The sequence below is a fragment of the Euleptes europaea genome, chromosome 11 (assembly GCF_029931775.1).
Source record: "Euleptes europaea isolate rEulEur1 chromosome 11, rEulEur1.hap1, whole genome shotgun sequence".
Taxonomy (NCBI): Eukaryota; Metazoa; Chordata; class Lepidosauria; order Squamata; family Sphaerodactylidae; genus Euleptes; species Euleptes europaea.
This window is the reverse complement of record NC_079322.1, coordinates 43,198,799-43,225,578: the sequence shown is the minus strand read 5'-3', so window position 1 is coordinate 43,225,578 and position 26,780 is coordinate 43,198,799. Positions and strand designations below refer to the sequence as shown.

The following is a 26,780-nucleotide window of genomic DNA, read 5'->3' as shown; positions in this document are numbered from 1 at the left end:
ACCTCTAGGTGGGACTTGGAGATCTCTATGGAGAAAATGGCTATTTCAGAGGGGGGACTCTATGACATTGTACACACACCCCCGAGGTCCCTCCCTTCCCCAAACCCAGGCTCCACCCTCCAAATCTCCAGGAATTTCTCAACACATAGTTGACAACCATCCTTCATAAATAAATACTGAAGCAGTTCTTTTCAATAAGCAGCATGACTATACTAAACAGCAATACAGAAATTTAAAATTTATCAAGAATACATTATATGTGTTTGTGTCCTAGGAGCACAAGTATCACATATCTTTTAAAAGGTAGGAGTTAAACATATTTGTTTTATTTTATGGTAGGAAAACGCATGCAGTGCGTTGGCAGGTTTAATCCTTTATGATGGATTAGAACAATGGTGTAACTGTTAAGAGAATGGAATAAAAGATACATCAAGAAAAGGAGAAAGGGTGCAAAATACAAAAATGTAGAAACCACTAGCTAGCAGAACACTAAAGAAGTAACTGAAAATGCCAAGTTAATAAATGAGAAATTGCACTTAATAGAGCTATATGGTTTGAAAAATATGAGAAATGGGGCAAAAGCAGTAGATTTGAAATCCAGGAAAAAAATAGTAGTCCTACTGTTTAAATTCTCACAAGCTACATTCCCTCAAATATAAATTACTTGTTAATGCAACAGCCGGCTGCAAATCTTCTGTTACATGGTGGAAGGCTAAATTAGTGTTTGATGGCATCATAATTTTCCTTTGTTCACATACTGTATGTTAAACATACCATTTTCAAATCCTATGTAATTGCACAAAAGCAAAACTCACGTGAACATATATTAAATGTGTGAAAACATATGTATACTGCAGTTTGCATCGCTATTTAACTCAAGGAAAAATGGTCAACTCTAAACTTCCAAAAAGAGACCTTCTTTTAAAGGAAAAAAAAAACTTACTGACGACGGTGCATTCCCAGTAATTTCTGGAATTCTTTCAGGTCCTTTTCAAGTACAGGATACTCATATACATCATCTAATACATTCCTGTATATTGTCTTTTTAAAGACAAGTAAGAAAGAGAGAATATGAATCAACCAAACTGTTTAGAGCTAAACTATAAAACAATGTACCTCTTATCTTTCAGGAAATCCGTTTTTTACTTGTTAAAACAAAACTTCATGAATGCTATCAAGCTGAAATTTCACAATGCATAATTTCTGCTGAAATGCAGCCAGTTAGTGATCACTGATGTCTTCAGAGGCAGTCTTTGTACCATTCCTAAGTAATGGTGTTAAAAGTGTCAACACTCATTAGCCTGTGTAAAAAATTTCAACTGACATTTCAGAATATTATTTAAAGCCTGCCACAAGCTTGCCAGCATATGTCTCTTCAGCATGGATACACAAAATTCATATTATTTCCACTACATGAGCCAAAAACACAGCAGTGCTGCTACTAGTTCAGAATACAGAGCACGATCCCAAGCAGGACTACTCAGAAGTAATTTTATTCAATGGGCTAACTGCCAAGAAAGTATTCTTAGCATTACAGCTTTGGTTAAACTTAGTTAATGCACTGTTCTGAGGAATTCAAATATAGTAATCCATTTTGAACCTAGGCAGCCTTTAAAATAGGTATCAATATATACAACATTCATCTGGCTGGTCATTATTATAATAACAAAAGTCACAAACCCAGGACACACAGAAACAAGATGGACTTTACCTGATTGAGAGACTCCTCAGATATGCAGAATAAATTAACCGGAAGGGGGGGGAACCCTTAAAACTTACCTGATGAGGGCTCAATATGCTCCAGAAAGAAAGAAATATCAAAAGCAGGTGAGTAGCAGATAAACCCGGGGTGAGGTGGGAAAGAAAGGTCAGCATGCTCAAACCCCAAGAGCTCATAAAATCAAAGAGGGGGTGGGTGGGAATTTGACCAGCCAAGTGGGATTTCCAAATTGTTCTTCTCTCTCCCACAATTCAGCAGGACGCCAGATTGCTAGCTAGCTGGTGACTGTTATGATCACAACACCTACTAAAATGGGCTGATGAGACCTCATATACTGTAGAAGGGAAGAAATGCTGAAAGCAGCTGATTTATTTAGAATATTTCAATGCTGCCTCTTCAGAGTGCCGCTCATGGTGGTTTACAATTAAAAACCACAGCATAAAACACAAGCCCTTACAAAAACACAAGCAGCATAAAACTGAGCAGACTATTAAAAAGCTGATAAGTTAAGCCCCTAATTAAAAGCCTGGGTTTAAAAGATGTGTTTTAGCCCGGTATCTTAGAGAAATAAAGTAGAGCCAGGCAGGCCTCAAGTGGGAGAATACTCCAAAGGTGAGGTTCCACTACAGAAAATGCCATCTCTAGTCACTACTCGCTTCACCTCTGAAGGTGGGGGCGCAGAGAGCAGGGCCTTGGATCTTAACTGGTGGGCTGGATAGTATGCTTCACTAACATGCTTGTTGGCAGGAATGCCATTTTAGGGCTTTAAATGTAAGAATCAGAACTTTGAATTGTGCCAAGAAACAGATGGGTGGCCAAGTGCAGATCTTTCAACACAGAGGTAGTACATACACTGGACACCACAGTGACTCTTTAGCAAAGGATTGAGTAATGTGGCTATTTGGTGGCATTGTAACTCACAGGACACAATCCTTAAACATATGCTTTGGGCATGTCCAGTCATTGGGTATTTCTGGGAAGACGTTATTACCCATATCAATTTTGTATTAGCAAGTTCATTGATTTTTGAGGATGTCTATGTACTTTTAAACTATTCGCCCATCTCTTGAAGGTTAACCAATGGTCAACAAAAATGGACCCTCCATGCCTTTACTACAGCTAAAAGACTCATATTACAACATTGGAAAGATAAAAGCCCACCTCTGGTTAATCAATGGACTTTAGAACACTAACAGTATTTGAATACATGGTATGAAGACAGCAACTGAATAGAATAGAAACATTTATTGCGGCATTGCGCCAATAAAAATTAAGAACATAACAGCAATATTACAGGGGATACATTGATGTTGTTTAAAATTTGTGTCATATTAATTTAAAAGAATATATATAAATTAAAATGTTTCACAATTTGGATAAGAAATAAACATTTTGACACAATTTCAAAAGAAGATGTTTAACTTTGTTATTTCGTTGACTTTTATTTTACTAAACTTTGACGAAGTTTGTAGATTGCTGTGCAGAATTTGGCGACCTCTCTAATTTGTAAGGGAATTTCATCTGACAGGAGCTTCCTAACCTGAAGTTTTTCAGAATAACCTGAGATTTTCTCAAGCATGGACTGGGACAGCTTAGAGCGGGCATCCTTATAGAATGATCATCTGAAAAACATGTGTTCCATTGTTTCTATTTCCCCAGAATTGCATGGACAAAATCTCTCTGATCTTGGGATCTTATTATACCTCCCTTGTAAAACCGCAGAGGGTAGGGCTGAACACCTAGCTGAAGTGAATGCCCTTCTATGAGTGTGGATTTCCATGGTGGAAAGGTAGGCAGCTGGGGCTGGGATGTATCTGGTTGTAGGAGCAGACGTAAATGCCGGTGCCCTCAGCAAGTCAGACTGCAGTTCAATATCGTTAACTCTCTGGATTATAATTTTCTTTGCTTGATCTCTACCCACCTTCAGCAAAGCCCGGGGGGAGAGACCCAAACTCTCCAACTTACTTCTCACAGCCTTCTGCCATTTGGATTCAAAGTTGTCAATTAAAGTCAGGGGAAGAAGACCATGGGGATTGAATTTTATTTTTAGCCATAGAAGGAAAGATGCTATGCTCACTCTTGCTTCTACTCTTAACATACCTGTTTCTAGACGTGTAAGGGAGTTCGATACACATCTAGGGACCTGGAGGACCAGTCTAAGAAACTTAGACTGGACTCGTTCTAGTGGTGCAAAGCAAGAAGAAGGGCATCTGAGATGTGTTCCATAAAGCATTTGTGCCAGTGTTTCGGCCTGATATAATTTTAGGGCTGCTGGGATGAAGTGCGCCCCCTTTGTGTGAAGGAATTTGGTTATGTTATAAATTGATCTATCCCCCAGGCTGGCCATGTATTTAGCTTAGAGCCTGAGGCCTGTAGGACTACACCCAAGTACTTGAAGCCATTCACCTGCTCCAGTCTATGCCCTTTTAAGTTCCAGACTCTGAGTTTTGGGCGTTTGGCAAAAGCCATTATCTTTGTTTTCTGAAAATTGATGGTTAGTTTTTCATTATCGCAATATATGGCAAATCCAGCAAGGGCTCTTTTAAGTCCTATAGGGGTTCTGGATAATATAACGGTGTCATCTGCATAAAATAGAACCGAAATATGCCGATATGCCAGTTTTGGGGGATGCAGATCAGCTTCTTTTAGGCAATTTGGGATGCCGTTAATGTAATAGATAAATAATGCAGGGGCTAAAAGGCAACCCTGTCTGACTCCCTTGTAGGTGTTGACTGGGTCTGTGAGGTGTCCTTCTCTACTGCATCTTACTCTTAGAGTGGTCTGATTATGCAGGGCACGTATAAGGAAGAGGAGCCTCCTATCAATGGAGGAAGATTCCAGTTTGGCCCATAGCAAGGGTCTGGAAATAGAATCGAAAGCCACCTTGAGATCTATAAAGGCGGCATACAGGGAGAATTTCCCCTTCGAAGAGTACTTTTCTATAAGATGTTGAAGGGTGAGACAGTGATCTATTGTGGATCTGCCTTCCCTGAAACCAGCCTGTTCCTGTTCTATTATGTCTTCTTGGTCAAGCCAGCTGACAAATTTTTCTAACAGATGTCTTGCATATATTTTGCTAATAATTTTCAGAAGGCTGATGGGCCTGTAATTTGAGGGATCATCTCTCCTCCCTTTCTTAAAGAATGGGACCACTACTGCCAACCCCCAATCCTTTGGGATATGGCCTGTTTCATCAATGTAGGTGATAGACAGCAATTGTATATGGACTTGTTTTTAAATATTTGGAAATCGTTTATAGAGACTTGTCTGTAGATTCACCACCACTGTTATATTTGTGTCATTACTTTATGCATATCTTTTATTTCTTTTTACTAATCTTATTCAGTTGATAGATTTTAAGTTTTTCCCCTTGTTCTTTTTTCTGTTTTTTTTTCTTTAAGAATTTCTGTTTTAAAAAAAACCCTACAGAGGTAGTACAATTTGTGTAACCACCTCCTGACAGTAGCCTGGTTGCTGCATTTTGGACCAATTTAAGTTTCCGAACCTTTTTCAGTGGCAGTTAAATGTCAGTTAAAGGAGAAAAGAGATGGGAAGTCAGCCTGTTTCAAGCCAAAGAAAACTTATTAAAGAGTTATAGAGAGGAAGATTGATTGGCTAGAGTAAATACCTTTCCATCTGAAATAATTGAGACAGTGGCCCAATTTCTTGTAGAAGTGCTTAAGATTAAAACTGCTGTTAATTAGTATATTTTGTAATACCATAACTCATATCGAATATTACTGTATTCTTCCAATTTGTAGTGCTCTATCTGTATTTTGTTTAGAATTATGTTAAAAGCCTTGTAATTATGCCAATAAACGTTTGTATATGTGTACGTGAGAGGAAGACTGAGAAGAGTTTTATAAGCTGTACCCCTCTCCTGGGACACCATCCCAGCACCTAACATGTTGCATTCATAAAACATATTGAACAGTTCTAGATTAGGGCTTGTTTACATTCCAGGAACAACTCATGCCCCCCACACTGCAGTGTACATAAAACTGGTGCGTCCCCTTCAACAAAGCAACTCCCCCCAAATGACCAGCATATAGTCTTTTCATACATTTTTACTGATGTCTGTAAAAACAGTTATCTGTCTATAACACAACTATCAATTTTGAGGGATGAACCACGTGTCACAAATTCTACCAATGCATGAACAAATCCTGATCTATTTATAAAACATCAAGTCATAACATCACCTCATCTCATGCATTCCAATCAAGCAAGCAGCACATATTCCATTCTTAACTCTGTTTAGCTCTTCTGTAACAACAGCTCCCAAGAGATATTCAGAACATTTTGACTTAAGGTACAGCAAATGAATAATTAGGCCAGAGTCATACTACAGAGTGATCAAGTAGAATGAACTGCAACAACTTACTGAATTACAGGTAGTGGCCAACGTTTGTGGAAAGTGTGCCACAAATCTAGGTCAAGTATTAGCCAGTTTTACTTTAGTGCGTACTTGGTTTTGGTCATGTTTGGCCTAGGATCTGTGTGCCTCTAATAAATTTTATGTTCATTTAATAACTTTGTGATTTCTTGTGCAAAAATGGTAGAAATTCCATGTTTTAGAAAATTCCATTCAACCTTTGTCTAACATTTTATTTTTTCACACAAAGTATAAAACTACCGTAGAGCACAGAAATGCACTGTCTTGACATACCTTTAGAAACTGCTTTAAATTCTCATCTTCATGTAACCAGTCTTTGTATAGCGAAGTCCACTGAGACACCAGATGTAAAACTTTACGTTTTCTGCAGGAAACATCTAGAATTTCTTCCTTGCCTTGGTGGCTTTTAGCACAATAAGTATAGTATATGTTAAGGAACAAAAGTACAAAGAGGCATGAAATCTCAAGAAGAAACAGAAGAGACTCATTTGGGTATTCTCTCCTTCTCTGTCATTCATATTTACTACTAACTGGAAAGATAAAAAAGTGACACTCTCTGAGCTAAGCAGCTTAAAGTCTAAGATAGAACATACCTGTACAGATACATTTATACCTTCTTTTTAAACAAGCCCCCGCCCCCGTGTACTTCTATATGTATCCCATCCTTCCTCCAATAAACTTAGGGCAGCTTTCACAATACCCCCTTTTATCCTCACAACAACCCTTTGAGGTAAGGTCAGCTGAGAGTTAGTGAACATGTACAAAATACCCTGGCCAGTGAACAACACTGGTTCTCTAGGACAGGCTCCCAGACATGAACTGGAAGGACCATTTGTGTGGAAGGGGGAAGGAAGCAAGGATGATTTGGGGCAATTGGGCCCAGCACTTGCCGTCAGCCAGTCAGCTTCCTGCACAAGTACTAAAGTAGTGGCAATCCCATATCTCTGTGCATTGCATGGAAGAAAATTCCTCCTTTGAATGGCACATGACACCTTCATTTTTGTTCAAGAGGGGAAAAAACCAGTTATCCATCCTCAAGACCAAGCCTATCCTCTTATCCCTGGGGATGCCAGAACATAATGCTGGATTTTATAGCAATAGTATCTATTATACTATTATAGCAATATTTTATAGCAATAGTTGTGTTATCAGCCACATTCAACTGTAAATCAGAAGCACCTTCCATATCAAATAAAGATCCAGTAGCCTCTTTATGCAATTGAGGTATAGAGTGCAGCTGAACTGGAAAGAGCTCCTGCAAATTCACATCTGAGAAAAATGGCATTCATGTATGTTAGTGATTTTGTCATCAGCACTGAAGAGGAAAAATGAGGAAGAAGAGGCAAGAAGTGAAGACAGTGAATTCCTCTCTCTTGCACTTGAAGGATATTGCCTAAGCAGCGCCTGACACAGGTCATCTGTTGTCATGAAGACCGTGTATGTGAGAAGGAAGTCATCCAGGAGAGTTTCTGTAAAAAATATACCAAAAAAAGTTAGATAACTCCTTGTGTGGGGCAGTCAAAATGCTAGTGCACCCAAAGCATGTATGGATGCCAATTTTAAAAGCAGGATCAGCATCAGCAGATCTCCTTTGCTAGACTAGTTTTGGTGCAAAAACTTATTTGTGTGGATTTATATGCTCGTCCAAACTCTTTCAGCATTAAATGGGCCAACCTTAAGTATTTTTTTTTAAAAAAATTACATTATTTATAATCTGCCTTTCTCATTTGGATTCAAGGCAGATTAGACAGAGTGAGTCAATACAATTGACAGAATGGGACATTCAATGAGCATTTAGATAGGAATTAGGGTTGAAGAACCACCAGAAGTCTAAAAAGAGAACTGAAGCAAAGCATAAGTATTAACATGACACATTAAATGATGCAAAAATTACCCAGTAGGATCCTAGTTTCAGTAAGTTAAACACAGTAGTATAGACTCAGTCCCTAACAATTTACCTAAGTAACTTTGTGAATCATTTATTGCAGTGCCTGTGTAGGAAAGCTCTCTTGAATAATTCAGTTTTGCATAGTTTGCAGAAAGCCAGGAGAGTGGGAGCCTTCCTGACCTCCTCAAGCAGGCCATTCCAAAAGGTGGGGCCATAATGGAGAAGGCACGTATACAGGAAGTTGTTGATTTTGCCCTTTTGCAGGTTGACACTTGCAGAAGATCTTGCTCAGATGAGCAAAACTGTCGTGGCACTGCACGGGGGAGAGGCGGTCTCACAGATATGCGGGTCCAAGGGCATGAAGGGCTTTGTATGTGATAGCCAATGCCTTAAATTGAACCTGGTAACTGATGGGCAGCCAGTGGAGTGACTGTAGAATGGGAGTCGTATGCATGCTCCATCTAACTCCCGATAATTGCCAAGTCATGGCAGTCTGCATCAACTGGAGCTTCCAAATTGATTTGGAGATGAAACTAATGTACAGTGCACTACAGCAGTTACAGAATCATAGAGTTGGAAGGGGCCATACAGGCCATCTAGTCCAACCTCCTGCTCAATATGGGATCAGCCTAAAGCATCCTTGACAAGTGTTTATCTAGCCACTGCTTGAAGATTGCCAGTGAGGGGGAGCTCACCACCTCCCTAGGCCACCGATTTCACAGCAGAACTACTCTTATTGTAAAAAAAAAAAAATCCTAATATCCAGTTGGAACCTCTCCACCTGTAATTCCACCATTATTGCAAGTCCTATCCTCTGCTGCCAACAGGAACAGCTCCCTGCCCTTTTCTAAGTGACAGCCTTTCAAATACTTAAAGATACCAATCATGTTCCTCCTCAACCAGGTTAGAGGTAGGCAATAATTAGCCACATCATTTTGCTGTAGAGATGTTTTTTAAAGTAGTGGGCAGATAACTGCGCATTTGAATGGCCCAGGGAAGGTGCCCCAAGTTAATGACTGATCTATAATAGATGCTAATCGTTTTTTGATGTGGTCCTTACATAATTTTAGCAGCCAAGACGGGCAAGGATCCAGAGTACAAATAGTGGCCTTCATTGATCCCAGGATCTTGTCCATCATGGAAACAGGGCCAAAATAATCCATAAATAGACCAGACAATGTATCAGGCCTTTCTTATGGTGTGCCTGTGGTAACAACTGATATCTAGATCAAGGCGTATTCCTGATATTTTATCAGCAAAAAACCTGGCAAGTCTCTTCCTGAGACAATAAAGGCTCAGATTTTGGTGTCAGCAGTTCCTGAGCTACCTTGAACAATCAGGATGGTTGTCAACTAGCTGAGGCCATAATAGCAGAGTAATAACATTTCTTTGCTGCAGTCACCACTGCTTCATAGGTCTTTCAATGGGCTCTATATCATAATCTATTAGATTCTATATAAATTTGCTGCCAGCATCATTGTAGACATCTCCAAGCCCTCTTTAGGTCACCCAGTTCCATGGTAAACTGGGGGGCAATGTACATCCCAGAAGCAGTAGTGGTTGAAGAGGAGCAACCTTGTCGATAGCTTCAAGGAACTTTGTGTTCCACACTCCCACTGTAGCCTCAGCTGAGCATGTTCTTCGGATCCTAAAATCCCTCAGAACATTCTGGAATCTGGTAGGATTCATGAGCCTCTGTGGGTGGACCATTTTAACCAGGCCCCCTCTCATGCAGGGTGGTAGAGCTACGTTCATCTTGGCATTAAGTAGGACCTGGTCAGACTATGTTTTAGGTCGAATCTCTAACCCAGAAACCAGGCCTTCCTTCAATTGCTCAGTGCAAAAAATTAAATCCAGTGTGTGTACTCTTTCACATGTTGGGCCCATCACAGTTTCCTGGAGGTCCAAGATAGTCAAAGAGTCTATAAAATCCTGTGCCAGTCTCGGCGTGGATATTGAAGCATACCTCTGCCTACTCATAAAGGGTACCCACTAAACACAGATGAAAAATTTGACTCCCAATCAGTGGAGTTAACAGCAAGCAAAGATTAGACTTCTAAATATTCAACTTATGCAGTAATATTTATTGAATACAGTGCTAGTCGTTTTTCAAGGTGAAACTATTTTTCCTTCTGATAGGAAGAATCACAGGAAGCACTGTTGAATGTCATGTCTTCCACAATACTGCCATACACTTACCTTGTTTACTTAAGCAATTTTAATGCATTATAGTGATAAAGAATAGCCCATTGTAACAGAATATTCACAAATATGGAATATCTTAGAAAGAAGAAAATATTAAAGGTCTTCTAACAATGAACAGTAATGCACCTATAGAAAAGTATTCTCTCTAGTAGATTGACAGCTCTAAGCTTAAGGATGTATTAGTCTTGTAGCCAATAACAGATATATCACTGAAGAACGTACTTTGATATGATCAATACACATGAGGTTTTTGTCTTCATAATCAAAAGTAAACAAGTACTGAAGATCCTTTGCAGGATGTATTCTCAATATGTTAATAAATATTTTGCTTATTATATCTCTTCAGATTTTGCCTGGTAAATAGACAATGCTAGATTGTTTTAATAATTAATTAGGCACATTTTATTCTGACAGCTTCTTCATTCTAACTGACTTCAAAGCAGAGTTTCCTAGTTTAAAGAACTGAAAGCCAGTCCACACTTTGTATGGAAACAGCCACTTTGAGCCATGGAACTCCATGGGTCCAATTTCTGCATCATTTGCGCATTCCCAGTTTTCACTGAACTCTACATGCATGTGTGAAATTGACTGCATAATAAGACCTCAGGAGGTTTAACTTTCATGATTTCCTAATCACTATTCTAAAAGGGAAGGGCATGTTCCCCTCCAGTGAGCAAGAGTGACCTCAGAACTTAACTAGAGTGTGGATTGCAAGTACCCTCCGAGGAACTAATAGAAACCCCCACATTCTCAGCTGAGTTTTTGATACAGAGAAAACACATTCCGCTTATAGCTAGCTCTGACTCTCTTGATACAATAGTGCTACTGCATGACACTTTTATTATAAGAAGATGCTATTAGAAAAGGGAAAAAAATCTATGAATACTCCCATTTTATGCATAGCACAGGTATCTATATATCTAATTCCCAACTCTGCCCCCTCTCTGCGGATACTTAAATCTGCATATAGGGAGAAGCCTGACCTCCCCCTCCCCCAACAGGTTTTCTGCAGACTTGGGGAAATCCCCTAGGTCTGCAGAAAAAGCTGAAAATTTAAAAGAAATATATTGGGGGGGTTAAATCCCCCTGATTTAAAAAAAAAAACTATTCAGATGAGGATGCTGGATGCATTGCTGGGCCTGGGTCATCTGTGGCAACAGTGACAGCAACCTGCATTCCAGACACTGTATCATCATTTGCCGACTCCAGTCAGCATTATCTCTGCATCACCCCCTTTGCAGGGCGCTTATACTAGACCTGATTAAGCTCTGTTATTTGCTTTGATCTTCTGTTTCCTTGTTGGATTGTTTCAAAGAATTGGAGCTGTATGCTTCACTAGAAGCAAAGAGATACTTACAGGGAGTCTCTACAAGGGGGTACCACATAAATACCAAGCCAGTATGATTAAAGAGGCTTGAGTGTTTGATTAGGACCAGTGAGAACTGGGTTCAAATCCCTATTTATCCATAAAGCTCACTGGGCAATCTTGGGCCACTTACTTTCTCTCAGCCTAACTTTCCTCTCTGGGTTGTTGCAAGGGTACTATGGAAGAGAGGGGAACCAAGGATGCTTGAAAGAAACTTCCCCTTGAAGAATGGGTGTGATAAAAATACAACTGGACAGACAGTTGTTTGCATATCACTGTCCTCTCATACTGTAGCTGAGAATATTCCATGATTACGCCATCAAATACGGTGCACTTTTAAGAGCCTAGGCATAAAGCCTCTTCCTAATACACAAAGAGCACAATTTATAAACTCTGTGCAGTAATGCTGTAAATAAATGTAATTACAGAAAATAAATAACAACTAATTGCACCATTTCAGCAACATGGGGCAGTAATAACATTAGGTGACTGTAGTTTACTAAACGGCTTCTCAATTGGTTTAAATTGCTTGAGAAATAATTTTCAAAGTACTTGATAGCTTAGGTTAACATTATAGAACATTGTTTAGAAATTTGTTCGTATATTGGAGAACCGTTTTCTTTTACAGACGTGTCATCATTAACTAATATTTTAATACCCAAGAAAAATAATAAATTATAATTATGCAGACAGTATATGTATATTAAAATAAGTATGCAAAATATATATTTACAATTACAAGAATCCAACTTCTTTCCCATAGGAGTAATAAATTTACTCCTTTTGCAAGCTGGCTACTAGAATGCTATACTGAAACCATTTTTATAGAGCCTTCTGTTTAGCTAGACTGAATGCTAACCCCTCTATGGTCATGCAGGGCAGAATTTTGAACATACCATACCCAGACAGGACCTGTCCTTGCTCTTCTAGCTCTATTGATTCATTAGCTCATGCCCTCTTGGAATGCTGCTTTTATGAGGAACTTCGATCATGTTATATCTCTCCCCTTCTAACATATAAATCTAATGCCTCTGTGTCTGACATAATGCCTTTTTTATTAAGTGACATGGATCCCAAGGCTACATTGTCAGTGGCAAGATGTATTTCAGTCCTTATATCCTTCAAACATTAGATTTACGCTGCTTAAGATCAATGGGTCAACAAGCTTCTAAGGGATAAAGGAAAGGAACAGAAACCATTTGAATACATGGTGGTGAGGACATATGCTCATGCTAGATACTTCAAGATTGAAGGGGCTTTTTTCCCCCACAGATAATTTTTTCTTACAAGACTTTTAGGGTGACATTTAGGATACCACTTCTGGACCACATGTATTTCACCATGGGGAAGATGCATGGCTTTTAAAGGAAGTGATGCCAATAGGTCAGGTCTGGGATCAGTAGTGTAAAAAATTAGTGGATAATTTCTCTGTATTAATCCCATTATCAGGCAATAAAAAGTCTGGTCCAGCTAGTACTCTAGGAGATTCTGCAAAATGGGGAAAAGCTGTAATGTTAAGATCCACTAACTTCCGTGGGAAAAAGTGGACATGGGAATATTTTGCATATAGTGGGTATATCTGCTTGTACAAGATTGCAATATTTACAGATTAAAAGTTTCATCAATGAAACATCAAGAGCACATGGTCTGAACAAGTCACTAACCACAATGCAGAAATGGTTATACAGTCCACTGAAACAAAAAGGAAGCAGAACTCAAAAAGGAGCTGACACCTAAGTTCTGGCTAAGCACTGTTAGAAACATTTCCTCGGTATCAAATAATGTTGAGAAAGTTGAAAACAGACCTAGAAAAAGAAATCAAATAGTAATGAAAGTAGGGTGATTTTGATTGGAAGAATGTATGTAAATAAACTTTTTTTGTAAAAAAAAAAAAAAAAAAAAGTAATGCAAAAGTATTGTATTGTGCGGTATTAAGTAGATGGTCCCCTTGTAACAACTTGTAGCAATATGTAATAATATATAGGTGGTAGATGTTTATTTTGTATATTTATAATAAAATTTTAAAAAATAAGGCTAGGGTTGTCAGGTCCCTCTTTGCCACTGGCGGGAGGTTTTTGGGGTGGAGCCTGAGGAGGATGGGGTTTGAGGAGGGAAGGGACTTCAATGCCATAGAGTCCAATTGCCAAAGCAGCCATTTTCTCCAGGCAAACTGATCTCTATCGGATGGAGATCAGTTGAAATAGCAGGAGATGTCCAGCTATTAACTGGTAGTTGGCAACCGTAAATAGGACACACCTATAGGCTTTATTGTTTACCTTATTTAAGGAGACAGAAACTAAAACATGGGTTTAATAGGAAGGACAAGCTACAGGGTAGGCTGCAACCCTGGTATGAGAGAAGTGACTGCAATAAGTTGTCTTTGGGGGAGAGAAGAGAGTTGTAAGGAAAGAAGGGTGGCAAAATATGACTTCTAGGGAAAGGAACAAGTGGGAATGAAGTTATTTATCTGTAAAACATTATCTGCTTCTCTGTCTACAGGCAGTCCAAAATTACTCCATGGTGTATTGATAAACACAGCACAGATAGCAGAAAAACCCATTTAAATAACTAATATTTTTAAAACTCTCAAAATGTTATTAAAACATTTCAAAACATCAATTACAAGCACAGTTAGTGGCTGAATTCAAAGACTCTCAAAGTAGCAGCATTAGAATGAACCACCAATATTATGAGTAGACACTGGAAGAGCTTGGGATATTTTAGCTTTGAAAACAAAAGGAGGGTAAGGCAGCTGAGCAAGAACAGGGGCTTTCCTGGATCAAAGTGATCTACCAGTATGCCAATTAATAGCTAAAAATTGTCCAGTGATACATTCAGCCCCCAAATAAAATGCCTGGATCTAATATCCTGGGGTTCAACCCTTATACTGGGGCACCAGGAACACAAAAGGCAGACTGGCTGCAATTCCCTGCCCCAACTAAAGGTTCCCAGCTTCTACAGAGGCATTCTGTTTCACAATCGGGGCAGATTACCATAATTGAGTTAAGATGAAATAGATTGGCTAATTAGTACCTTGTTAAAATCCTCTGGATCTATGTACTTTGTTCATATATGAACACACAAAGTTGTTTTAATTCTATGATATAAAACCATCCTAGGCTTTATAGTAGAACTGGACATGAAGGGAAGCAACTTTACATTAAAGGCTACAATTCTTACTGTGAGCACCTATGTAGAAATCATACATTTCTTCCATCTTGTTTCTGGCAGCAGAGGGAGTTATTAGATGATAGTTCCTAAAGCTTGGTGACCTGGTATCCATCCACATGCACACACTAATAGCATGTGTAAGTTTCAAATACTGAATACTTTCCCCTTAATATATTTCTTAAGCAGAGACAAGAAAGCTAAAATAGCAAACAGTCTATAGAACATTATAGTATAAGTAGATGTATAAAGTATTTGAAACATACATATAAACATTTTGCTAGCAGATCTTTCACAAGGGAAAACAAGATTCACTACCAATTTGAGCATTGCAAAGGATTTATTCAGCTATATGAAGTTGCATGAACAAAGTATGGCAGACACAGGAAGCTTAAGTATGCACCCTGATTTGATCAAATATGACCAGGATTCCTTAGCCTCCCAAGTTGCTATGGCCCACTGCCCTTCCCCCGAAATTCCTGAAGAATGTTTGCAAGGTTAAACAAGTATCTGGAACTTAGCACAGGGAAAAGCAGTAGGGTGAGGGGAATCTGCAGCAGAAGGCCCTCGACACAACTGTGCCACTGGAGTGGTATTTTTAACTTTCACTGCCTTTGTCAAGGACCTGAAACAAATAATTCTGGATGGAACTGCAAGGTTGCAGAATAAGCATGGTTACTAAAAAGATAATTGCACTCAGATAGTATCACTAAGAAAGGCCCGTTCTAGAGAGCTGGTGCCTGAGAAGGAAGTATTGGGTTAGATGGACACTTTCACGGGAGTATGTCATTCTGACTCTGTGTGTAGTGCAAAATAAAAACAAGATTTATTTAATGTCTTAGGCATATCTTGAGGAATTGTCCTGGGATCGCTTTTATTCATGGCAGATTTGAGGTATGTTTCATTGAGAGGGAAAAACTATGTATACATCTTTCAGTTGCAGCTTTTATCCTTTATGATGGATTGTGATAGAATTAAAGAGTCATGGCATGGAAGTTCAGTAGTCACGTGACAGCTTCCACATAAAAAAAACCCCAGGGCTCAGCATACAGAAGTTTAAGGACCTGTAATCTCCTATGACCCTTATGTGGAGAAATACACAGGAACATCATTTATCACAAGATTCCATTTATGTCTTAACCAAGCTCTTTACTTAGGTCCCAGTTCACAGCTAGAGGAGGAAAATAGCACTACAGTGATATCTCCTACAATTTATCAATATTGTTAGGAGATGAAAAAAGAAAGCAATCACTTCTACGGTTGGGGTCGCAGATCAGCCACACACAACAGGGTTTGCTGCCCTTTTTTCACCATCTAATTCTGAAAAATGATGGAAATGAAGAAGAAAATCAGGAGGGCAGGGTTTGGGGAGGGGACTTCAATGCCATACAGTTCAATTGCCAGAGTAGCCATTTTTCTCCAGGTGATCTGATCTCTATCGGCTGGAGATCAGTTGTATTAGCAGGAGATCTCCTGCTATTACCTGGCAGTTGGCAACCCTAGTCATCAATGCTAGGCACGAATGGGCAGTTTAGTCTAATCAGTCTTGTGTTCCAAGCCTATTTCCTTTACCTTTCTCCTTCTACCTAATTTTAAAGGAGCAAAGATGAGAAAAAGGAGAAGGGGGGAAAATCAGTTGAGAAAAGAGAGCCAGAGTGAAATATTAATCCTTGGTGTCCACAGTGATTGTGGAGTCTGTGCTCTAGTTCCCTTCACACTTCCTGGCTCTCTTCCCTGTCAGAAGTACTAACCAAAAGAATGTGGGCTAGGAATAGACTCTTAGAGGCTGCCAAGGGGGAAAAAACAGATAAGGAGATTTGGGAATAGAGAAAATCAAGGATTCAATTGTAGTTGTTATCCTTATTTTCAGCTCATGTGTGATGGATTGGAAGCTGAGGGCAAGGTAACTGGCTTCTGAACAGAATTCCCATTGCGCCAACCATACTTTCACAGTAAATAAAGGTAAAGGTCCCCTGTGCAAGCACTGGATCATTCCTGACCCATGGGGTGATGTCACATCCCGATGTTTCCTAGGCAGACTTTGTTTTAAGGGGTGGTTTGCCAGTGCCTTCCCCCGTCATCTTCCCTTTACCCCCAGCAAGCTGGGTACTCATTTGACCGACCTCAGAAGGATGGAAGGCTGAGTCAACTTTGAGCCGGCTACCTGAAACCGACTTCCATCGGGATCGAACTCAGGTCATGAGCAGAGCTTGGACTGCAGTACTGCAGCTTACCACTCTGCGCCATGAGGCTCTCACAGTAAATAGACCAGCATAAAAAAAATGAAAGGTTGTGGAGAATCTCTTAAAAGTAGTTAAAAGGCTGTTATTGAATTTACATTGAGTAATGCCATCCATCCATGCCTAGATATTTCTCATTATGTTGAGGCCTTTTGCATGCTTTTACATTCCTTTTCAGCTACAACAATTTGAATTACAAAAAAAAGTAATTTCCACTGTCAAACAACAATTGCTGTTCATCCTTATTTTAAGACCACTTGGGTTGGTGACAGATGATATAAAACTACCATTATTGCATCATTATATTTTGTGGAAAGGTAGTTCATGATAATCAGCTTTCCTTGGAAATGAAGTCATACTCTGAATCCACATCAGTTCTACAATGTGTGTGTGTGTTAAGTGCAGCCAATTCACTTCTGACTTACAGCAACACTACATAGTCAGTTAAATCTTGATTTATAGCATGCACTATTATAATTTGAATATGTAGAGCTTTTCTATAGGATGAAAGCCATAAAATAAACAGCGGATGGTAATATGGAAAAAAAATGCTATGCCAACATAGGCACAACATTAAATAAAAAGGGAAATTACATTGAAAGAAAAAGATTAATGATAAAAGAATGCCAATGTGTAGTGTGCTTATAATGCATTAATGTAATTATTCAGCTACACCTTTTAAACAACGGATGCAATCTATACACAAAGAAAAAGCAGGTCATTTATTTTAAGCATTAGGGTACCAAGTTCTTATATTTAGCCTGTGCTACCCAAAATTATATTGCAATGCATGAAGTATGCCAGGGTATACTGAAGTTATCTGCATATTCGATTTCGGTCTGGAATTACTTTGAAGCCTGAAAACAGGGTCAGACAGTTTAGCTGAAGCTGAAACCTTTACTGCTACTATCTCTCCGCCCATATTTTGTGGCATCCACCAGTAGCAGTGCAAGGAGCAGATGCACTCAGTGAGTATTGGGAGAGAGACCAGGTCACCAAGAGGCCCTCCCTCAGTTGCTTGTTGCTGCCACTGAGGGGAGGAGAGACTGGTAACTGGCCATCATACAGAAGCCTATCCTATCCACAGAGATTTATGAGGGATCAGTTCTGACACTACAATTTTTGACCCAGTGCTGCTGCTGGATTGCCACACATGGCAACATCAAAGAACATACTTCATCTACAATATTCATACTTGGTAATTATCTTCAAATTTTAAAAAGTTGTGATATATTCCACAAATTAATTGTCACGAACAACCATAAGATAATTAAATACTTGGAAAACATTGCTGAGTTGCATGAGATTATGTGGCATAGGGATGGAAACATCAGGGTCCATATACCAGCACAGTAATTCCTCACGTCAGATGATTAAACAACTTGCAGCCCTCGAGCTAACAACTTGGTTCTTCAAACTTTTCCCCAGGTGATGCAAAGTGAATGGCCTCTCTATAGAGACAACAGTTTGTTTTAGAGGAGAAAGCATTACAGACTTTGAAACAATCCAATTCTTTACTGTCTTTAAAAGCCATACAATAAGTAACAGACCTAAGGTCTGAGAGCTGACGCCACTTGGAACTTCTTCACATGGCTACATCTTTTACTCATGTTTTCAAAAGCTTCTAAAAGCTGGAACTTGTTTCTTTAAACCAAGAGTTCTTGGCCATCCATTGATTATTCAGGGACTTGTAGAGATGGCCCATTTCTTCTAGATTAGTTGTTCACCACCTTTCTGGTATGATGATCCACAAGGACAAATTTATTTGGTATAGTGACTCACTTAAAAAAAGAGAGCATACACAAATCAATAAAACTGCAAAAGCCTCGGATTCCCTTTGAGGTTTCATGACCCACAGGTTGGGAAACGCTGTCTACGGGATATCATTAAATAACTCATGAAAAGGCACAACGGGTTCTGATTCTTTACTAATGTATATGTTGAACAAGAATGGTTAAACCAGCACCATTCCCAGAAAAATCGTAAAATAGGATTAGGCCACAGAAAGTAGCCAAGGGCCCCTTTATGTGTCTGGCATACTGGGCTTCTCTCTGAGTGACTGCTATGCATGTGCCCACACAGGCTTCCCTACATCTTAAAACTGTTCTTTCCACAAAGTTGATTTTGAAACTGTCACAGTAAGAAGGTCTTGTCAGGCAGCACATGTAGCAGTTGTTAGCTAAACAAATCTGGACTGTACATCCTGAAAGCACAAAACAAAACCAACTGCTTTTAACTAATGTTCTTTTCAGAGGAGGATGTCTATCAGAACCAAGAAGTTATCATTACTACACAATTGACCATCAGATTCTGAGGCCTGCCAAGATAAGGACCCAGTGGAAGGGAGATCAGGTCCTCTGTAAAACAGGGATTTCTCCTACAACTACCTCCTCAAATCATCTTGACATGTCTATCTACAAACCACAGTATTTCAGTGCCCATCACACAAAGAGAAAACTGTCATTATCACACCAATAACTAACAAACTTGTTAGTATCAGTAAGGCCATGAAACACTCCACTCAAAAATGAGGTATGGGTTTCTACATATTCATCTCAGGAACTCTCAAGCAGAAAAATATTAGTAAATTTATATAAGAAGAATCCAGTCACCAACCAATGGCCCATGCTCAATGCGTTTAGGGTTGTCAGCTCTGGGTTGGGAAATACCTGGAGATTTTTGGGGTGGAGCCTGAGGAGGATGGGGTTTGGGGAGGGGAGGGGAGGGACTTCAATGCCATAGAATCCAATTGCCAAAGCAATCATTTTCTCCAGGTGAACTGATCTCTATCGGCTGGAGATCAGTTGTAATAGAATCTCCAGCTAGTACCTGCAGGTTGGCAACTCTAATTGTGTTCTATGAACTATTGAAAATGGAGGGCAGTTGAATGTCAGTCAAAAAAGAGGGGGGAGGAGAAATTGGAGTCCTCAAGCCCCTAGAAGCTTGCAGTATCCTTGAGGGAGAAGTTAGGGTCAGAGGATGTGTATTGTTAGTTGTGCCTTTTTTCATTACCCTAATCCCCTCCCTCTCCTGTCAATTCAGAATGATATAAATTTTTAACAGCTCTGAGCACTTGGAAGATAAAATTAGTCCTAGTGAGAGGAGGATTAATTAGAATTGTAGGGAAAGCACTTTCTTCAAAACTGATTAACTATACCCAGCGTGGTGTAGTGGTTAGGAGCAGTGGACTCTATACTGGAGAACTGGGTTTGATTCCCCACTCCTCCACATGAGCAGCAGACTCTAATCTGGTGAACCAGGTTGGTTTCCCCAATTGTACACATTAAGTATGCTGGGTGACCTTAGGCTAGTCACAGTTCTCTCTGAGCTCTCTCAGCCCCACCTACCTCACAAGGAGCCTGTTGTGGGAAAAGAAGGGAAGATGATTGTAAGCCAGTTTGAGACTCCTTAAAGGTAGAGAAAATTTGAGTCTAAAAACCAACTCTTCTTCTTCAATTGCTCTTTAAGATAGAAAGGGGGCAGAGCCCCCAACATCTTGAGAGTGAGAGGTAAAACTTGGGTCATACCACACAGAAGCATTCCCCAATCCCAATTTTCCCTACCCGAACTTTCATATACAAGACAATTAAAAAAAAATCCCCTTCCCTATCTTTTACCACTAGGCTAGGTGAACAACTTCCGTTCATTCATTCCTGAATCCCAGTAGTCCAGGCAACTGAGTTACAGTGCTATATTGCTGGATTAAAAGCTAGGAGTGCAGGATGCTATTCATGTAGCCTGGAGCACAAAAATGTCACACTATTGTACTAGAAATAGAGGAATTTCATAACCATTAATCAACCTCCTCTCCCCGTGAGCCTTCACAAGCACCCAACAATTTATAAACATGAGCCTTCATCCTAAGCAAGTTACCCCTGCAGATGCAAAGAGTGTAGTGGCCTCAGGAATAATAGTATGACATTCAGTTTAAATGCCAAGTGCTTTGCACTGCAAACATCACATGTATAGTTTCTTTCCAATATCCCACATAACCCAGAAACAGCCAACATTACAACCTGTACCACATAAAAATAAAAACTGTTTTAGGAATAGGGCAGGGGAAATTATATATTATCGTTGCCTCAATAATCATTTCACACATAAATGCTGCAACCAGGAGTAAGCCCTATTAAATAAAATGGGGATTTACTTTCACATAAACCTGCTACGGATAGTTTTTTCATTAGTAGCCCAGATGTTGTCTATGCATAAAACAATAAGCAACTCATTTTTTTCTGGGTTATGTATATCTGGAATTAAATCTCTTTAGGCCTTGTAACATGAATGAAGGTATTACATGCGTAATTATTATTGAGAAAATGAAACAGTGTGGCAAACAAATGCAAATAGTATATGCTAATATACAATTAAAAGGAATCTTCCACTCATTGCATTTCTCTGCCTTTGACAGTAATAAGATTTCCTTTCACATAAGAAAGCCATGACAACTTCAAACAGCAAGGCTGGAGTTAAAGCCTCATAATGACACTAAAATAAATAGGAACAATAAATCTTTGCTTGTACTATTTAAAGATGACAGATAGATACAAACCAAGCATGATACACGCTGTTTGTATTTTAGTAGCCTAAAGGCTATTGAGAACAATTGCCAAAGACAGAGCAAAAGCACACTAATGCCACACAAGGATCCATTGTGCAGCCTTCATTGTTCCTACCAGCCATCTGTTCCATGCCATGGATTAATGCTACACCTTCATGAAACCGCTCCTTTTTTGGTACTGGCTAAATTATATGTCTATCTTTAAAGGGGCATGAACTCAGTTTTGTAGCTGAACTGCACCTTGTGTACTTAGAATGGCTGCCTGTCTGTTTAGTTTAAATGAAGACTTATTAAGTATGGCACATGGTATTCTTGATGAAGTAAGATGCCTTTCTAGCATTCCCTCACATTTCAAATATTTTCTGGCTTTTAATGTATGCAAAGCACACACATTCATTTCTCAGCCGACATAAACAATATTCTAAAAGCCTTATGGTTTGCTCCCCCAATGGTAGTGGGCTGTTTGTATTGTAAAATAATAGATATTCTCTCCTGCAAGGTAAAAAGCAGCTCCACCTTCATCTATAACAGCAACCTACCCAGGTGTGGCACACGGAAAAATCCATCTCACTGTTCATGTTCTGAATTACTATCTAACACCAGCCCCTTGCCTTCCCTTGCTTCTATAAAGAAAGAGTAAAGTCCATCTAAAAGGGAAACAAAATGTAGGAATTTGTAGACACACTCATGCGTGTTTCTCCCATTACTTGCAAATTCCCTGTTCCCCTCTGTGCCAATGTGGTTTGACGTTTGACCATTAGTAACCCTGTTTGTAATGCTCACAAGGATTCTGGCGTTTTGAACCAAGGACAGACAGAGCCAGAATAAAGTTGAAGCACAGTAAAGATGAGAAGACAGAATTCACAAAGGAAAGGGAATGAGTGTGAAAGGAATTCTCTCAAAACCTGAACCATAGTTTAATGTGTTCTGGGGCTATAGAAATATGTAGAAGCTCACCATGTGTCTATGTCAAACAAAAGAATTCAAATTGCCAGTTATGACATCTAAAGACATAGTTGAATGTTGTTCTGGAGGACCAGAACATTGAACTATAGTTCCAGGTGCCAGGGGATAGGACAAATGCCACCTACTTGTGAGCTTAACATGTATGGGGACACTAACTTAGTTGAACACTTGGTTTGGTCCAGCAAGGCTCCTATTATGACCATGTGCACAAAGGAAGATATTTTATTTGGACATTATTATCTTTGAGAATGCCAAGAAGATGAATAAATGCCAATAAAACTTTAAGGGTTTCCTTATTCAAGTACCTGCAAACTCCATGCCTTTCCATAGCCTTTAATTAGCTATCATCAATAAACTCCAATGTCAGCATCATGTATTTAGTTATCATACCCCTGAACAATTGGAAAAAGGACCTTGTGGATAACTGTAAACCTCAAGAAAAGGCAGCATGAAAATTAGAAAGTTTTTCACAACTTTCAAGATGCACAATTTTTGCCTGCCCTCTCTGCATAAGTTATTGCTGCTTTCACAGTATAGCTTACAACAAAAGTTTCGACAAATCATACACATACACTTCTGTTCAAACCAGTTTGTAAGTTCTCTAATCAAAAACCTAAAAGGGGAGGGGACAGGCTAGGCTAATAGGATAGAGAGAAGGTGGAGTATAAAGAGAAAAAAATTAGGAAAGGCAACATGAAATCACACTGACAGGATCTTAACAGACAAATAAAAGTAGTATGGTAATACATGCCATGAAAATGTTTAAAATGAAAAGCAATAAAGGCTCTTTAATCCTGTAATGTTCATGTGATTTTTCCTAAATCAATTTATACGTCATTAACTTTTAATTAAAGATCTATGCGCCTCTCTTTCTCTCTCAGGATTTCTAAAGGAGCAATGTTACACATTTTCAAGCAAAGACTGGCAGCTTATAAACATACTCAGTTCTTAAGCATTTGCTTCCTGGAAGGATGGGGAGGGAATCTCAGCAGCAAGCTGGCACAGAAGCCACTATGCCCCATCTTAAGTACTCATTGGCTAGCAAAGCAAATTTCAGAATAGGGCTAATACTATCAAAGAGAAATTCTTCATTATCTGTAGAGTGGTACTGAAAAGCCCAATCCATAACATGGTCTACTAATACAGTAGAATTCTGGTGGGTTATTAAAAGGTTGTGTGGCTAGAATTTGTCTGGGGGTGGGAGGATGAGAGAGAAAGGGTGCTTGGAAGCTTTAATTTACGATGTTCATGCACATATTGCAAAGGAGCGCTGTTCTGCCATCCTTCACATGCTGTGGGAGGGCAATGAATATGCTCTTTTGTATTCCACAGAAAACATTGGATCAAACAAGAAAATCTTTGTACTAAAAAACCTTTGAGCCTAAACTACACTGGAAACACTGTAATGAATGAGTAAAATGAATACAGTAACTGGGTTGTGTTCTGGTTAAAAACTAAAGATTTCATTCTGCTGATTTAGTGCTTTCAGTATCATCTATATACTGACAGCAAAGGCGTCCAGATCTGAGGATACTTAAATCCGGTGACTGGAACTGTGAATGGACAAGAAAGATTTTTCAGGTGGCGACTGGAGGTTGGCAATCCTAGGCCTGGCAGCAATCTCTGGGTGACTTGATACCACCAGATTTGCATGACTTAACTAGGCCTGGCTTCTTGCTACTGTTTAACAGCAGCCACCCTATGAAAGCCAGTGTGGTATAGCGGTTAGAGTTTCAAAGTATGGTCTTGGAGACCCAGGTTCAAATTCTCATCTTGCTATTGAAGCTCACTGGGTGATTTTGGACCAGTCACATACTTTTAGCCTAACCTACTTCACAGGCTTTTTGTTCAGATAAAAAGGGGAATACCATAAGCTGCTTTGCTACCCTTCTAAGCTCTTTCACTTTAATGGATTTAGAAGGCTGTAACTCTGCTTAGATTGTACTGCAAGTGGCCTAAAATGCATCAAATACCTTGCAGGGCTGTTGTTATGATAAAATGGGTGCAGGGAGAAGAGCCACATATACTATTGTAATCTCTTTGGGAAAAGAATGTGATAAAAATGTAATATATTCTCACACTCCTGCAATATTCAACACACATGGCTTGCTGTCATTTGCAGTGCTGGCTTCAATTACGAGGCATATTTCATGTGTCAAGTGTGGGCCAAGACTCTGTTTAATAGACAGGACAAGGCAGAAGTATTAATACTCATAAATGCCACGTTTCTAACAATGATACGTTACTTGGAGTAAGAAAAATGAGATTTTGCTAGTACATAGAGCTCATATTTTTCTCTGGGAGGGCCAATTGTAAATGCTCAGTAGCTATCAATTGAAGTGAAGTTGCAACACCCTAGAAAAGCAGTGGTTCAGATACCTTGGAGCATGGCATTACCTTACCGTTACAACAATTTCACTCCTGAATGCATGAAAATGGAATGCCTAAGGAGGTGGTCTGACAAGGAGGAGGAATGGCTTCAAAACAACTGGGTACTGAAGTTGCAGAGATGTGATATACATCATTCCTCCAACTTTTCTCAACAACAGAGCTTGAATTTCTACCCACTTTTTATTTGTTTCTAGAACAGAGGTGTGAAATAATTAGGACTACTGTCAAGAGGGATACACCACTACATTAAAAAAACATACTTTTTTCAATTAAACTTCTGTTAATCCATTTTCTCTCTGCACTTCATTGCATCTGCTCTCTACATGCTCTGCGCCATTACAGGCTTCTTCAGATCACTCCCTCTGTTAATTTTCCCAACGTTGGTTGGCACTTTGTCTTTCCTTTCTTCACCTCACAGCTAGCTCATACTCTGTTCTCTCAGTGTGCATCTCCAACTCACAGATATCTGGTCTTTCCATACCCCATGCTCTCTGCACTTCATGTTAGCCTCTTTTTCCTCCTCCTGTACTAGCATCACAGAGTTTGGAGTCAATAGCACACAAGACTTTTACTCCACCAGCAGTTTGCACCTGTGAAGGCAAGTGAGCAGTAAAACATTTTATGCAACACAGTGGGGGGGGGGACTGATAATTTTACCATACTCCTCTAAATTCAGGGAGGGGAACAGCACTTCAAATGTAGGGATAGAGGCACTGTCTCATCCCCACTGTCACCTCTAATGACCTTTCAGGGCTGCAAAAAAGGGGGTGTGGAATCCTCCCCCACATACATACACACTGCAAATCCTTCGTTTTCCACAAAATTTACAAGGGGATTTGAAAAATTCATGAAGGAGAGGTCCATTAATGGCTTTAGCTATGGAGGATGAGTGAGATCACCATGCATGTTGCCCAATTATGCTGGAGGGACAGCATCATGGGGAGGCTTTTGCCTCTGTGCCCTTGCTGTGGGCCTCCCACGGAGTGATGGACTGACAACAGTATCCTGGACTAGATGGATGGTCAATCTGACCCACCAGGACTATTCAGATTTTTTTTTTGAAGTGGCTATGCTGCTGTGCTATAAACCAACAGGACATACCTTCAGGAAACACACTCGAAGAAAATGTGGACGGAAACCCAAAAAAGGATAGTATGTGTGTGTGGGGGGGAGCATGTTCATGAGCAAAGAAGTTATAATGTGGTTTTAAAAATATTTATGGGAGTAGAGGGAATAGGTGCATACACAACCACAGAAAAATGTAACCTTAAGGACAGTAATCTGTCTAAGTTCTTATGGGTTTAAAAAAAAAAAAATCAGTCTGCCTGAAGAAGCATTTACCAAGAGCAAAACGTATCCATTCATTACAGTAGCCTAACCCTTGTGTCCTGCACAAAGTGTTCTCTACATAAATGTACATCTTGTAGGAAGTGTTCCCCATGGGAATACGGAGCAGAAATTGACTACCTAGACAAGAGATAAGAAGAAGGTTAAGGGAGGAAAGCTTTTTACAAAGTTTCAAAGCCAAAACTTCCATATGTACAAACTAGTGTTTCAGTGTGGTGTGAGCATGTGTCCAGGGGTGGCTCTGCACTTACTGGGTCCAAGGCCATGAGTAAACACAGCAAAATGGCCAGCAGCTGCAGGGAGGATGGCAAGGGAGGCCAAGGAAGGGACAGCCCCAAAGCTGCGAGAGAGGATGGTGTGGTGGCCCAAGGCAGTAGGAACAACAGGACAACCTGGGGCAGGATCAGATGGGTGCAGGCAGCCGGCAATTCACGGCAGGGCTGGACCAGAATAGGACAGGCCAGCCCCAGAACTGGAGGCAAGGGATGCAAAGGGAGGGAGGAGCTCAGATGGGATGGCCCTGCCTTTCTTG

General features: G+C 39.7%; 1 protein-coding gene across 1 annotated transcript in view; it reads right to left on the bottom strand.

The window, feature by feature from the left end:
• RAPGEF5 (Rap guanine nucleotide exchange factor 5) overlaps nucleotides 1–26,780 on the bottom strand; it is a 141,698-nt gene that overhangs the window by 33,885 nt on the left and 81,033 nt on the right. The window contains exons 12-14 of the mRNA XM_056857527.1: nucleotides 7,507–7,585; nucleotides 6,390–6,534; nucleotides 944–1,041 (exon numbers count right to left, since the gene is read on the bottom strand). Coding sequence (XP_056713505.1) covers nucleotides 944–1,041; nucleotides 6,390–6,534; nucleotides 7,507–7,585 — 322 coding nt within the window. The remainder of the gene's footprint in view (nucleotides 1–943; nucleotides 1,042–6,389; nucleotides 6,535–7,506; nucleotides 7,586–26,780) is intronic.